The 16,051-nt window shown below is 38.3% G+C and overlaps 1 protein-coding gene across 1 annotated transcript in view; it reads right to left on the reverse strand.

The window, feature by feature from the left end:
• Window positions 1-584: 584 nt before the first annotated feature.
• Window positions 585-16,051, reverse strand: part of LOC128204507 (microfibril-associated glycoprotein 4-like) — a 45,954-nt gene continuing 30,487 nt past the window's right edge. Inside the window, exon 9 of the mRNA XM_052905920.1 lies at window positions 585-1,319. Coding sequence (XP_052761880.1) covers window positions 1,075-1,319 — 245 coding nt within the window. The 3' untranslated portion in view covers window positions 585-1,074. The remainder of the gene's footprint in view (window positions 1,320-16,051) is intronic.

Raw genomic sequence — 16,051 nt, forward strand, 5'->3', positions numbered from 1 at the left:
AAGAAGGTACTGTTTTATATGCAGGACCAGTCGATGTTTTGCGGCCCAAGAAGAAATGTCCCACCGCGCCAAAGCCCAGCTGAGACCTGAACAGCCAAAGTCCCTTGACTTTAAAATAATAAATTATAAATCAATCTTCCATTTCTCCAAATCACAAGTTTCAGGTTTAGCTCAATATGACAGTTTTGGCATATTTGTTAACCATTGAGAAAAGAATGTCAAAAGAGATATTAATAAATATACTGTCTGAGCTTCTTTGTTTATTTATTAGACCAAATATAACGATCAGGGGCTGTATAACAGAATTCTTAAGAAAAGCTTAGTTTATTGTATTTATGTTTATAAAATTTATTAAGAAATACGAAAATATTTAATTATATCTTATAATATAAGACGCTTTGTATAAAACGATTCCATGTCTATGACTTAAAGGACATAAGTAACATCAATATATTTTTTCTTTTGTTTTATTCATTTTCTTCGGTACGTTGGAAAAAAAACGATAAAAAATATTAAATGTAATATTAAATGACATGCGGTTTTGTTTGTTAAAGAAAACCAGTCATAGTATTGATTTGAAAAAAAAATGTAAGGAAAATGTATACGTGTGAGTGTATTCAATCACTTTCCCGTGTGTATTAATATACTGCACGTTTACAAATGGCAATTAACATTGCAAAAGTATAATATAAGGCAATTGAGTATATGGGTACAGTGACGTTATAGCGCATAACAATTAAGAAATCGTTTTAAAACAACATATACATGATTGTATTAAACATGATAACCGAGTTCTAATGAATACAGGAACAAAACACATTATTTTACTTTTGGTAAGTACTTTAAAACGTTCATTGTTTAAACATTTTGGAACATCTATAGACAAGTTGATTATCATTTATTCATAACAATGTTTTGCTGTACGTTATTATTCAACATATTAATAAGTCATGTACTTGTACATAAATGAAAGTTAAATATAACTCTTTACTGGTAGTAAGGTAACGTTTTTTTTGAGTCATAGAAAAAGATATATACAAGCACGTTCATGAAAAATAACAACCAAAACCTAGTTCAAAATAATCTACGCAGCATCATTCTAGATGCCTTCAAAGCCTCATTATGTCTAAATGAGTAATAATACATGAAATGTTTATCGATAACCCCAGTTGGTATTATGCCTGGTGTCTTGTACGGCCCGTTCAAGTTGATGTATGAACAGCTGTAGTACCACCACCCACCCTGGGCTATGTCGCCACAGTAGCTGCCCTTAGCAGTGAAGTTTTTATTGTATGATGTAAACCAGTTGTCTTGGTCACCTAAAAAAATAAAATAATAATAATACATAAAGCAAAGGACTAAATACCTAGAAATCTTATATCATGCAAAATTTATTTCGATAAAGCTAAAATTAGGATTTCAGGTAATGATACAAGTACTATTAAGTTGAGATATGCCTTTATTTCAGAAACTTACATGTGTTGCCTTTTGATTAAAACATTTATGAAACGAGTGTAGGAAATGTTATAAAGCAAGCCTTTAGCAAGTTTGAAAACGTTTTCGTGGTGAGTTTTATTACTAGGGGGAATAGTGGAATACAATAAAGTGCGAAAAGATTGTTTTACACTCGATTAAAGAAAATCATGTGATAAAACATATTTTAAATTGTTCCATAAAATTATATAATATAAATAAAACTCTGAAAGTGTTGAAGTGGCGATTGTCAAGAAAGGCATGCTTGCAATGTAAATCAATGAAGGATATCATGTTGTGAGGTTGGAACAAACTAGGTGGGAAGTACGGGCAAAACAAGTTTAAAAGCAGTCACGGAGGCAAATTGGAAAATATAAAAAACAAAACATTTTTTTTTTATATTTTTGGTGCAGTCCTGTGATATACAACTCATTTTTATTTTATGATGTAACATAATGCCTGAACTTTAAAGATGAAAATCCTATTTAGCTCTGAAATGAATTTTGCAATATCGGGTCAAATCATTGATAAATGACAAAACAAGTTTGCAGGATGAGATATGGTTTACTCCAATCACTTACGCTCTTCAGTCGATATACTTTTAATGATACAATGTAATTATTTAATTAGTCTTATTTAGTCTTAATTTAAACGATATTGAAGATCAATGTCATTTGTTTTAGTTTCTTTAATTAAGGAATGATTTGCGGGGTTGATGTCATTATCGGGGTATGAACGCAATTGGGCTGGTCAAAGTGTGTATCCCCGATAATGACATCAACCCCGCAATTCATGACTTATATTTACACCAATAGTTCATTATTTTATTCAATTATTGTCAAAATATTTTATTTCATTTCATTTCAGAAAACCTTTCAGTGACCCTTTCTTACCCATTCTGTAAATAGAACGACCCGACTGTAACCGGAAGCATTTTTTTTTTTCAAATGGCGTCACAATAACGCGGGAAAAGATCAATCACTTGAAATCACTTTTAAACGTAAAATGTAAACACGGATGGCATCAATATAGTTAAAAAAAATTTTTTTCTAAAATGTTGATTTATATTTTACGGGACCTGCTGACACAATACAAACAATCACAAGATCAATATTTTTCATGTATATTGTTATGCGATGAATTGCGATCCGAACATATCCGAAGATGTTGCGTCCATTGAATGATGAACGCAATTGCCAAAAGGCAGTTCATATAAGGAATGGACGTTGCGGTGTAAATATTGTATAATGATATACGACAGACTTATATTCCTAGATAGTATGTGAAAAAATCTAAGTACGATAAAAAATTATATCATTACTTTATACTTAATTTAAGTAAAATAAATTTGCGTTCTATCTGTACCAGGCTTTAAAGATAAGAGACTAAAATCACCTCTAAAATCACCTTTAAAAGAAATCCTCACATGTATTACTGTAAAAGTATCTTAATTATTCTTTATTATTGTGTAACATGTATGTAACTGATGTTTTACAAAATTGTTCATGTTTTCGCTAATGCATGCACTGCTTTTAATTGTTTTGTGTTAGTTTAAACTTACTTAAATTATACAACGATTGTGAAACAAGCTATCGCAACTTTAATCACTCTCGTTGGCTGTCGCGTAATGCCAACGCTCACTTAACTTTTGTGATAGTTCGTTCAGTAAACAACCAACAACTGTTCAAGTGTTCTAAGTCTTTATTTTGTTATGTACCTTCTTAAGTATCATACGGGCTATATGTCCAGTTTATGCCCAAAACCTAACCTTCACTAACTGAGTACCATGCTTTCATATATACTGCTGATTTCGTCTAGTTTGTGACAGGTATGCATATCTAATTTCTTGTTATATACAAAAAGATGTATTCTACAGTCATGAACTGTCACGCTAATTGGTCTAATAGCCAGCGGCTATCACGAACTGTCAGCATCTAAGTGAATCTACATTTGATCACCATGATGAAGTATTTACAAAGAATGAGAACGGTCACACTGACAAGCAGAACACCAGCTGTTATGATTGTAATTAATTTCCATAGTGGCCACCCATAGGATACGTCAAGGACAGAATTGGGTAAGTAAATTAATTTATTCATTAAAGCTGTTAAGGGAAGTTCGTACTTCGCCGTTGTGTTCCGCGTCAACCCTGTTCTTGAATATCTTCGGTCAGCAGGCGCCAAACTTTTACGTGTCGCGTAATGCCAACGCTCACTTAACTTTCGTGATAGTTCGTTCAGTAAACAACCAACAACTGTTCAAGTGTTCTAAGTCTTTATTTTGTTATGTACCTTCTTAAGTATCATACGGGCTATATGTCCAGTTTATGCCCAAAACCTAACCTTCACTAACTGAGTACCATGCTTTCATATATACTGCTGATTTCGTCTAGTTTGTGACAGGTATGCATATCTAATTTCTTGTTATATACAAAAAGATGTATTCTACAGTCATGAACTGTCACGCTAATTGGTCTAATAGCCAGCGGCTATCACGAACTGTCAGCATCTAAGTGAATCTACATTTGATCACCATGATGAAGTATTTACTTTTTGATACAAATAAACTTTGAATTCTATTATTGATTTATGTTATTACTTTAAAGTGTTTCATACGTAACTTTTATGTTACGTGACACTTTAAAGTTGATACGTAACGACGTTACGTGACATTCGTCCGATTTTTCTTAAAAGAAATATTTCATCATGGGAATTATTTCATCTTACTTAATATATTTTAATTTAATTTAATTTCGATATCTGAAACCAGAGAAAAAAAATAATGTTTTGTTTTGCCACCAATAACCCTTGCGTTATACTTTTTATCCCCATAATTTTTCCCAATATTTTTTTTTATCAATTTAACAAGCGCCAATTTAAATCTAACAAGCGTTGAAGTTCAACGCGCAACGCGTTTCCGCCCTAATCTTTTTTTAGGAAGTGTCATAAAAGGTGATAATTATTTCGGTAAAGATCGGAGAAACTATCATTACTTAAACCCGCAAGGTTAATTGGTGTCAAAGTGAATTGCTCGCGATAATATTGACACTTGCTAATGATGAGGTGTCAACAGGAATGGTGTTAATGGAGACTTTTGATCGGAGAGAAATACTCTTCGGTATTTAAACTTGAGAAAACCCTGTCAACTATAATTGATTAATGATAAAGTAGATGATCGGTAACAAAAATTTAAAAGGAGTTGGTGAATATGAAGGTACGGTTTTGTTTTGGTTTTTATATGAACTATGAAGAAACAATAATACATGCAAATAAATTATACCCGAAACCAAATATGAAAAATAATCAATAGCAACAAACACAATACACTAAACCGAAATAATAATAATAAATGAGTTCAACACTTTTGAAAAGTCACTGAAATTGTCCCTAGTCGACACTGTTGACGTCTATGGTAATGTTCGTGGGTGGTGACCGTGGGCGGTCACTTGAGCAGCTGGAGCACGTCCATGTAAGTGGCAAGACCGGAAGGATGGGCGAAGCTGCTGGTCCTTGAGGCGGCAGCTCTAGATGCGCTGAGGCACGTGTCCAAACGCTTTGGAACACGGCCGTTTTCCTGGTGAGGGCTCTCACCGACCTGCGAGAAACTGGCCTCACAGCAGCAGACGCAGACATGGACCTGGCGTTGGGCCGCTACACAGTGAATTTTCTCATGTACTTCAGTGAATAAGTCCATAAATAGGTAAACGATTTTTATGTACAAGTTCATTAATGATGTCCATCAATATTGTGGTATCGTCGGCTGACGATTTTTTTAGTGACATATCAGAAGTCCCGGTGGCTATCAACAATTTTAATTGTGGCCCTCAGGGTTTAAATCCATCCGATCCAAGCAAGGATAAAGTCGTTGGATGGCTTCGGACATTGGGTTCGCAGCCGACGTTGATTGGTTGCAGATACCCGGTTTTTCAGGCCTCGCCTCTGATTGGGCGAGAGTAGATTCCTCACTGGCCTTGTAGACCACCTGACTGTATTGTGGGTGGGGTTTGGGACGCGATCGGTTACGAATACATTTGAGGAAGGCAGAATGATATTGACAAAGAATGAGAACGGTCACACTGACAAGCAGAACACCAGCTGTTATGATTGTAATTAATTTCCATAGTGGCCACCCAGAGGATACGTCAAGGACAGAATTGGGTAAGTAAATTAATTTATTCATTAAAGCTGTTAAGGGAAGTTCGTACTTCGCCGTTGTGTTCCGCGTCAACCCTGTTCTTGAATATCTTCGGTCAGCAGGCGCCAAACTTTTACGTGTCGCGTAATGCCAACGCTCACTTAACTTTCGTGATAGTTCGTTCAGTAAACAACAAACAACTGTTCAAGTGTTCTAAGTCTTTATTTTGTTATGTACCTTCTTAAGTATCATACGGGCTATATGTCCAGTTTATGCCCAAAACCTAACCTTCACTAACTGAGTACCATGCTTTCATATATACTGCTGATTTCGTCTAGTTTGTGACAGGTATGCATATCCAATTTCTTGTTATATACAAAAAGATGTATTCTACAGTCATGAACTGTCACGCTAATTGGTCTAATAGCCAGCGGCTATCACGAACTGTCAGCATCTAAGTGAATCTACATTTGATCACCATGATGAAGTATTTACAAAGAATGAGAACGGTCACACTGACAAGCAGAACACCAGCTGTTATGATTGTAATTAATTTCCATAGTGGCCACCCAGAGGATACGTCAAGGACAGAATTGGGTAAGTAAATTAATTTATTCATTAAAGCTGTTAAGGGAAGTTCGTACTTCGCCGTTGTGCTCCGCGTCAACCCTGTTCTTAAATATCTTCGGTCAGCAGGCGCCAAACTTTTACGTGTCGCGTAATGCCAACGCTCACTTAACTTTCGTGATAGTTCGTTCAGTAAACAACCAACAACTGTTCAAGTGTTCTAAGTCTTTATTTTGTTATGTACCTTCTTAAGTATCATACGGGCTATATGTCCAGTTTATGCCCAAAACCTAACCTTCACTAACTGAGTACCATGCTTTCATATATACTGCTGATTTCGTCTAGTTTGTGACAGGTATGCATATCTAATTTCTTGTTATATACAAAAAGATGTATTCTACAGTCATGAACTGTCACGCTAATTGGTCTAATAGCCAGCGGCTATCACGAACTGTCAGCATCTAAGTGAATCTACATTTGATCACCATGTCAACTATAATTGATTAATGATAAAGTAGATGATCGGTAACAAAAATTTAAAAGGAGTTGGTGAATATGAAGGTACGGTTTTGTTTTGGTTTTTATATGAACTATGAAGAAACAATAATACATGCAAATAAATTATACCCGAAACCAAACATGAAAAATAATCAATAGCAACAAACACAATACACTAAACCGAAATAATAATAATAAATGAGTTCAACACTTTTGAAAAGTCACTGAAATTGTCCCTAGTCGACACTGTTGACGTCTATGGTAATGTTCGTGGGTGGTGACCGTGGGCGGTCACTTGAGCAGCTGGAGCACGTCCATGTAAGTGGCAAGACCGGAAGGATGGGCGAAGCTGCTGGTCCTTGAGGCGGCAGCTCTAGATGCGCTGAGGCACGTGTCCAAACGCTTTGGAACACGGCCGTTTTCCTGGTGAGGGCTCTCACCGACCTGCGAGAAACTGGCCTCACAGCAGCAGACGCAGACATGGACCTGGCGTTGGGCCGCTACACAGTGAATTTTCTCATGTACTTCAGTGAATAAGTCCATAAATAGGTAAACGATTTTTATGTACAAGTTCATTAATGATGTCCATCAATATTGTGGTATCGTCGGCTGACGATTTTTTTAGTGACATATCAGAAGTCCCGGTGGCTATCAACAATTTTAATTGTGGCCCTCAGGGTTTAAATCCATCCGATCCAAGCAAGGATAAAGTCGTTGGATGGCTTCGGACATTGGGTTCGCAGCCGACGCTGATTGGTTGCAGATACCCGGTTTTTCAGGCCTCGCCTCTGATTGGGCGAGAGTAGATTCCTCACTGGCCTTGTAGACCACCTGACTGTATTGTGGGTGGGGTTTGGGACGCGATCGGTTAGGAATACATTTGAGGAAGGCAGAATGATATTGACAAAGAATGAGAACGGTCACACTGACAAGCAGAACACCAGCTGTTATGATTGTAATTAATTTCCATAGTGGCCACCCAGAGGATACGTCAAGGACAGAATTGGGTAAGTAAATTAATTTATTCATTAAAGCTGTTAAGGGAAGTTCGTACTTCGCCGTTGTGTTCCGCGTCAACCCTGTTCTTGAATATCTTCGGTCAGCAGGCGCCAAACTTTTACGTGTCGCGTAATGCCAACGCTCACTTAACTTTCGTGATAGTTCGTTCAGTAAACAACCAACAACTGTTCAAGTGTTCTAAGTCTTTATTTTGTTATGTACCTTCTTAAGTATCATACGGGCTATATGTCCAGTTTATGCCCAAAACCTAACCTTCACTAACTGAGTACCATGCTTTCATATATACTGCTGATTTCGTCTAGTTTGTGACAGGTATGCATATCTAATTTCTTGTTATATACAAAAAGATGTATTCTACAGTCATGAACTGTCACGCTAATTGGTCTAATAGCCAGCGGCTATCACGAACTGTCAGCATCTAAGTGAATCTACATTTGATCACCATGATGAAGTATTTACTTTTTGATACAAATAAACTTTGAATTCTATTATTGATTTTTGTTATTACTTTAAAGTGTTTCATTCGTAACTTTTATGTTACGTGGCACTTTAAAGTTGATACGTAACGACGTTACGTGAGATTCGTCCGATTTTTCTTAAAAGAAATATTTCATCATGGGAATTATTTCATCTTACTTAATATATTTTAATTTAATTTCATTTCGATATCTGAAACCAGAGAAAAAAAATAATGTTTTGTTTTGCCACCAATAACCCTTGCGTTATACTTTTTATCCCCATAATTTTTCCCAATATTTTTTTTATCAATTTAACAAGCGCCAATTTAAATCTAACAAGCGTTGAAGTTCAACGCGCAACGCGTTTCCGCCCTAATCTTTTTTTAGGAAGTGTCATAAAAGGTGATAATTATTTCGGTAAAGATCGGAGAAACTATCATTACTTAAACCCGCAAGGTTACTTGGTGTCAAAGTGAATTGCTTGCGATAATGATGACACTTGCTAATGATGAGGTGTCAACAGGAATGGTGTTAATGGAGACTTTTGATCGGAGAGAAATACTCTTCGGTATTTAAACTTGAGAAAACCCTGTCAACTATAATTGATTAATGATAAAGTAGATGATCGGTAACAAAAATTTAAAAGGAGTTGGTGAATATGAAGGTACGGTTTTGTTTTGGTTTTTATATGAACTATGAAGAAACAATAATACATGCAAATAAATTATACCCGAAACCAAATATGAAAAATTAACCAATAGCAACAAACACAATACACTAAACCGAAATAATAATAATAAATGAGTTCAACACTTTTGAAAAGTCACTGAAATTGTCCCTAGTCGACACTGTTGACGTCTATGGTAATGTTCGTGGGTGGTGACCGTGGGCGGTCACTTGAGCAGCTGGAGCACGTCCATGTAAGTGGCAAGACCGGAAGGATGGGCGAAGCTGCTGGTCCTTGAGGCGGCAGCTCTAGATGCGCTGAGGCACGTGTCCAAACGCTTTGGAACACGGCCGTTTTCCTGGTGAGGGCTCTCACCGACCTGCGAGAAACTGGCCTCACAGCAGCAGACGCAGACATGGACCTGGCGTTGGGCCGCTACACAGTGAATTTTCTCATGTACTTCAGTGAATAAGTCCATAAATAGGTAAACGATTTTTATGTACAAGTTCATTAATGATGTCCATCAATATTGTGGTATCGTCGGCTGACGATTTTTTTAGTGACATATCAGAAGTCCCGGTGGCTATCAACAATTTTAATTGTGGCCCTCAGGGTTTAAATCCATCCGATCCAAGCAAGGATAAAGTCGTTGGATGGCTTCGGACATTGGGTTCGCAGCCGACGCTGATTGGTTGCAGATACCCGGTTTTTCAGGCCTCGCCTCTGATTGGGCGAGAGTAGATTCCTCACTGGCCTTGTAGACCACCTGACTGTATTGTGGGTGGGGTTTGGGACGCGATCGGTTAGGAATACATTTGAGGAAGGCAGAATGATATTGACAAAGAATGAGAACGGTCACACTGACAAGCAGAACACCAGCTGTTATGATTGTAATTAATTTCCATAGTGGCCACCCAGAGGATACGTCAAGGACAGAATTGGGTAAGTAAATTAATTTATTCATTAAAGCTGTTAAGGGAAGTTCGTACTTCGCCGTTGTGTTCCGCGTCAACCCTGTTCTTGAATATCTTCGGTCAGCAGGCGCCAAACTTTTACGTGTCGCGTAATGCCAACGCTCACTTAACTTTCGTGATAGTTCGTTCAGTAAACAACCAACAACTGTTCAAGTGTTCTAAGTCTTTATTTTGTTATGTACCTTCTTAAGTATCATACGGGCTATATGTCCAGTTTATGCCCAAAACCTAACCTTCACTAACTGAGTACCATGCTTTCATATATACTGCTGATTTCGTCTAGTTTGTGACAGGTATGTATATCTAATTTCTTGTTATATACAAAAAGATGTATTCTACAGTCATGAACTGTCACGCTAATTGGTCTAATAGCCAGCGGCTATCACGAACTGTCAGCATCTAAGTGAATCTACATTTGATCACCATGTCAACTATAATTGATTAATGATAAAGTAGATGATCGGTAACAAAAATTTAAAAGGAGTTGGTGAATATGAAGGTACGGTTTTGTTTTGGTTTTTATATGAACTATGAAGAAACAATAATACATGCAAATAAATTATACCCGAAACCAAATATGAAAAATAATCAATAGCAACAAACACAATACACTAAACCGAAATAATAATAATAAATGAGTTCAACACTTTTGAAAAGTCACTGAAATTGTCCCTAGTCGACACTGTTGACGTCTATGGTAATGTTCGTGGGTGGTGACCGTGGGCGGTCACTTGAGCAGCTGGAGCACGTCCATGTAAGTGGCAAGACCGGAAGGATGGGCGAAGCTGCTGGTCCTTGAGGCGGCAGCTCTAGATGCGCTGAGGCACGTGTCCAAACGCTTTGGAACACGGCCGTTTTCCTGGTGAGGGCTCTCACCGACCTGCGAGAAACTGGCCTCACAGCAGCAGACGCAGACATGGACCTGGCGTTGGGCCGCTACACAGTGAATTTTCTCATGTACTTCAGTGAATAAGTCCATAAATAGGTAAACGATTTTTATGTACAAGTTCATTAATGATGTCCATCAATATTGTGGTATCGTCGGCTGACGATTTTTTTAGTGACATATCAGAAGTCCCGGTGGCTATCAACAATTTTAATTGTGGCCCTCAGGGTTTAAATCCATCCGATCCAAGCAAGGATAAAGTCGTTGGATGGCTTCGGACATTGGGTTCGCAGCCGACGTTGATTGGTTGCAGATACCCGGTTTTTCAGGCCTCGCCTCTGATTGGGCGAGAGTAGATTCCTCACTGGCCTTGTAGACCACCTGACTGTATTGTGGGTGGGGTTTGGGACGCGATCGGTTAGGAATACATTTGAGGAAGGCAGAATGATATTGACAAAGAATGACACTGACACACTGACAAGCAGAACACCAGCTGTTATGATTGTAATTAATTTCCATAGTGGCCACCCAGAGGATACGTCAAGGACAGAATTGGGTAAGTAAATTAATTTATTCATTAAAGCTGTTAAGGGAAGTTCGTACTTCGCCGTTGTGTTCCGCGTCAACCCTGTTCTTGAATATCTTCGGTCAGCAGGCGCCAAACTTTTACGTGTCGCGTAATGCCAACGCTCACTTAACTTTCGTGATAGTTCGTTCAGTAAACAACCAACAACTGTTCAAGTGTTCTAAGTCTTTATTTTGTTATGTACCTTCTTAAGTATCATACGGGCTATATGTCCAGTTTATGCCCAAAACATAACCTTCACTAACTGAGTACCATGCTTTCATATATACTGCTGATTTCGTCTAGTTTGTGACAGGTATGCATATCTAATTTCTTGTTATATACAAAAAGATGTATTCTACAGTCATGAACTGTCACGCTAATTGGTCTAATAGCCAGCGGCTATCACGAACTGTCAGCATCTAAGTGAATCTACATTTGATCACCATGATGAAGTATTTACAAAGAATGAGAACGGTCACACTGACAAGCAGAACACCAGCTGTTATGATTGTAATTAATTTCCATAGTGGCCACCCAGAGGATACGTCAAGGACAGAATTGGGTAAGTAAATTAATTTATTCATTAAAGCTGTTAAGGGAAGTTCGTACTTCGCCGTTGTGTTCCGCGTCAACCCTGTTCTTGAATATCTTCGGTCAGCAGGCGCCAAACTTTTACGTGTCGCGTAATGCCAACGCTCACTTAACTTTCGTGATAGTTCGTTCAGTAAACAACCAACAACTGTTCAAGTGTTCTAAGTCTTTATTTTGTTATGTACCTTCTTAAGTATCATACGGGCTATATGTCCAGTTTATGCCCAAAACCTAACCTTCACTAACTGAGTACCATGCTTTCATATATACTGCTGATTTCGTCTAGTTTGTGACAGGTATGCATATCTAATTTCTTGTTATATACAAAAAGATGTATTTTACAGTCATGAACTGTCACGCTAATTGGTCTAATAGCCAGCGGCTATCACGAACTGTCAGCATCTAAGTGAATCTACATTTGATCACCATGTCAACTATAATTGATTAATGATAAAGTAGATGATCGGTAACAAAAATTTAAAAGGAGTTGGTGAATATGAAGGTACGGTTTTGTTTTGGTTTTTATATGAACTATGAAGAAACAATAATACATGCAAATAAATTATACCCGAAACCAAACATGAAAAATAATCAATAGCAACAAACACAATACACTAAACCGAAATAATAATAATAAATGAGTTCAACACTTTTGAAAAGTCACTGAAATTGTCCCTAGTCGACACTGTTGACGTCTATGGTAATGTTCGTGGGTGGTGACCGTGGGCGGTCACTTGAGCAGCTGGAGCACGTCCATGTAAGTGGCAAGACCGGAAGGATGGGCGAAGCTGCTGGTCCTTGAGGCGGCAGCTCTAGATGCGCTGAGGCACGTGTCCAAACGCTTTGGAACACGGCCGTTTTCCTGGTGAGGGTTCTCACCGACCTGCGAGAAACTGGCCTCACAGCAGCAGACGCAGACATGGACCTGGCGTTGGGCCGCTACACAGTGAATTTTCTCATGTACTTCAGTGAATAAGTCCATAAATAGGTAAACGATTTTTATGTACAAGTTCATTAATGATGTCCATCAATATTGTGGTATCGTCGGCTGACGATTTTTTTAGTGACATATCAGAAGTCCCGGTGGCTATCAACAATTTTAATTGTGGCCCTCAGGGTTTAAATCCATCCGATCCAAGCAAGGATAAAGTCGGTGGATGGCTTCGGACATTGGGTTCGCAGCCGACGTTGATTGGTTGCAGATACCCGGTTTTTCAGGCCTCGCCTCTGATTGGGCGAGAGTAGATTCCTCACTGGCCTTGTAGACCACCTGACTGTATTGTGGGTGGGGTTTGGGACGCGATCGGTTAGGAATACATTTGAGGAAGGCAGAATGATATTGACAAAGAATGAGAACGGTCACACTGACAAGCAGAACACCAGCTGCTATGATTGTAGCCATAGTGGCCACCCAGAGGATACGTCAAGGACAGAATTGGGTAAGTAAATTAATTTATTCATTAAAGCTGTTAAGGGAAGTTCGTACTTCGCCGTTGTGTTCCGCGTCAACCCTGTTCTTGAATATCTTCGGTCAGCAGGCGCCAAACTTTTACGTGTCGCGTAATGCCAACGCTCACTTAACTTTCGTGATAGTTCGTTCAGTAAACAACCAACAACTGTTCAAGTGTTCTAAGTCTTTATTTTGTTATGTACCTTCTTAAGTATCATACGGGCTATATGTCCAGTTTATGCCCAAAACCTAACCTTCACTAACTGAGTACCATGCTTTCATATATACGCTGATTTCGTCTAGTTTGTGACAGGTATGCATATCTAATTTCTTGTTATATACAAAAAGATGTATTCTACAGTCATGAACTGTCACGTTAATTGGTCTAATAGCCAGCGGCTATCACGAACTGTCAGCATCTAAGTGAATCTACATTTGATCACCATGATGAAGTATTTACAAAGAATGAGAACGGTCACACTGACAAGCAGAACACCAGCTGTTATGATTGTAATTAATTTCCATAGTGGCCACCCAGAGGATACGTCAAGGACAGAATTGTGTAAGTAAATTAATTTATTCATTAAAGCTGTTAAGGGAAGTTCGTACTTCGCCGTTGTGTTCCGCGTCAACCCTGTTCTTGAATATCTTCGGTCAGCAGGCGCCAAACTTTTACGTGTCGCGTAATGCCAACGCTCACTTAACTTTCGTGATAGTTCGTTCAGTAAACAACCAACAACTGTTCAAGTGTTCTAAGTCTTTATTTTGTTATGTACCTTCTTAAGTATCATACGGGCTATATGTCCAGTTTATGCCCAAAACATAACCTTCACTAACTGAGTACCATGCTTTCATATATACTGCTGATTTCGTCTAGTTTGTGACAGGTATGCATATCTAATTTCTTGTTATATACAAAAAGATGTATTCTACAGTCATGAACTGTCACGCTAATTGGTCTAATAGCCAGCGGCTATCACGAACTGTCAGCATCTAAGTGAATCTACATTTGATCACCATGATGAAGTATTTACTTTTTGATACAAATAAACTTTGAATTCTATTATTGATTTTTGTTATTACTTTTAAGTGTTTCATTCGTAACTTTTATGTTACGTGGCACTTTAAAGTTGATACGTAACGACGTTACGTGACATTCGTCCGATTTTTCTTAAAAGAAATATTTCATCATGGGAATTATTTCATCTTACTTAATATATTTTTATTTAATTTCATTTCGATATCTGAAACCAGAGAAAAAAAATAATGTTTTGTTTTGCCACCAATAACCCTTGCGTTATACTTTTTATCCCCATAATTTTTCCCAATATTTTTTTTATCAATTTAACAAGCGCCAATTTAAATCTAACAAGCGTTGAAGTTCAACGCGCAACGCGTTTCCGCCCTAATCTTTTTTTAGGAAGTGTCATAAAAGGTGATAATTATTTCGGTAAAGATCGGAGAAACTATCATTACTTAAACCCGCAAGGTTAATTGGTGTCAAAGTGAATTGCTTGCGATAATGATGACACTTGCTAATGATGAGGTGTCAACAGGAATGGTGTTAATGGAGACTTTTGATCGGAGAGAAATACTCTTCGGTATTTAAACTTGAGAAAACCCTGTCAACTATAATTGATTAATGATAAAGTAGATGATCGGTAACAAAAATTTAAAAGGAGTTGGTGAATATGAAGGTACGGTTTTGTTTTGGTTTTTATATGAACTATGAAGAAACAATAATACATGCAAATAAATTATACCCGAAACCAAATATGAAAAATAATCAATAGCAACAAACACAATACACTAAACCGAAATAATAATAATAAATGAGTTCAACACTTTTGAAAAGTCACTGAAATTGTCCCTAGTCGACACTGTTGACGTCTATGGTAATGTTCGTGGGTGGTGACCGTGGGCGGTCACTTGAGCAGCTGGAGCACGTCCATGTAAGTGGCAAGACCGGAAGGATGGGCGAAGCTGCTGGTCCTTGAGGCGGCAGCTCTAGATGCGCTGAGGCACGTGTCCAAACGCTTTGGAACACGGCCGTTTTCCTGGTGAGGGCTCTCACCGACCTGCGAGAAACTGGCCTCACAGCAGCAGACGCAGACATGGACCTGGCGTTGGGCCGCTACACAGTGAATTTTCTCATGTACTTCAGTGAATAAGTCCATAAATAGGTAAACGATTTTTATGTACAAGTTCATTAATGATGTCCATCAATATTGTGGTATCGTCGGCTGACGATTTTTTTAGTGACATATCAGAAGTCCCGGTGGCTATCAACAATTTTAATTGTGGCCCTCAGGGTTTAAATCCATCCGATCCAAGCAAGGATAAAGTCGTTGGATGGCTTCGGACATTGGGTTCGCAGCCGACGTTGATTGGTTGCAGATACCCGGTTTTTCAGGCCTCGCCTCTGATTGGGCGAGAGTAGATTCCTCACTGGCCTTGTAGACCACCTGACTGTATTGTGGGTGGGGTTTGGGACGCGATCGGTTAGGAATACATTTGAGGAAGGCAGAATGATATTGACAAAGAATGAGAACGGTCACACTGACAAGCAGAACACCAGCTGTTATGATTGTAATTAATTTCCATAGTGGCCACCCAGAGGTATGTCAAGGACAGAATTGGGTAAGTAAATTAATTTATTCATTAAAGCTGTTAAGGGAAGTTCGTACTTCGCCGTTGTGTTCCGCGTCAACCCTGTTCTTGAATATCTTCGGTCAGCAGGCGCCAAACTTTTACGTGTCGCGTAA

The sequence above is a fragment of the Mya arenaria genome, chromosome 10, assembly GCF_026914265.1.
Source record: "Mya arenaria isolate MELC-2E11 chromosome 10, ASM2691426v1".
NCBI lineage: Eukaryota > Metazoa > Mollusca > Bivalvia > Myida > Myidae > Mya > Mya arenaria.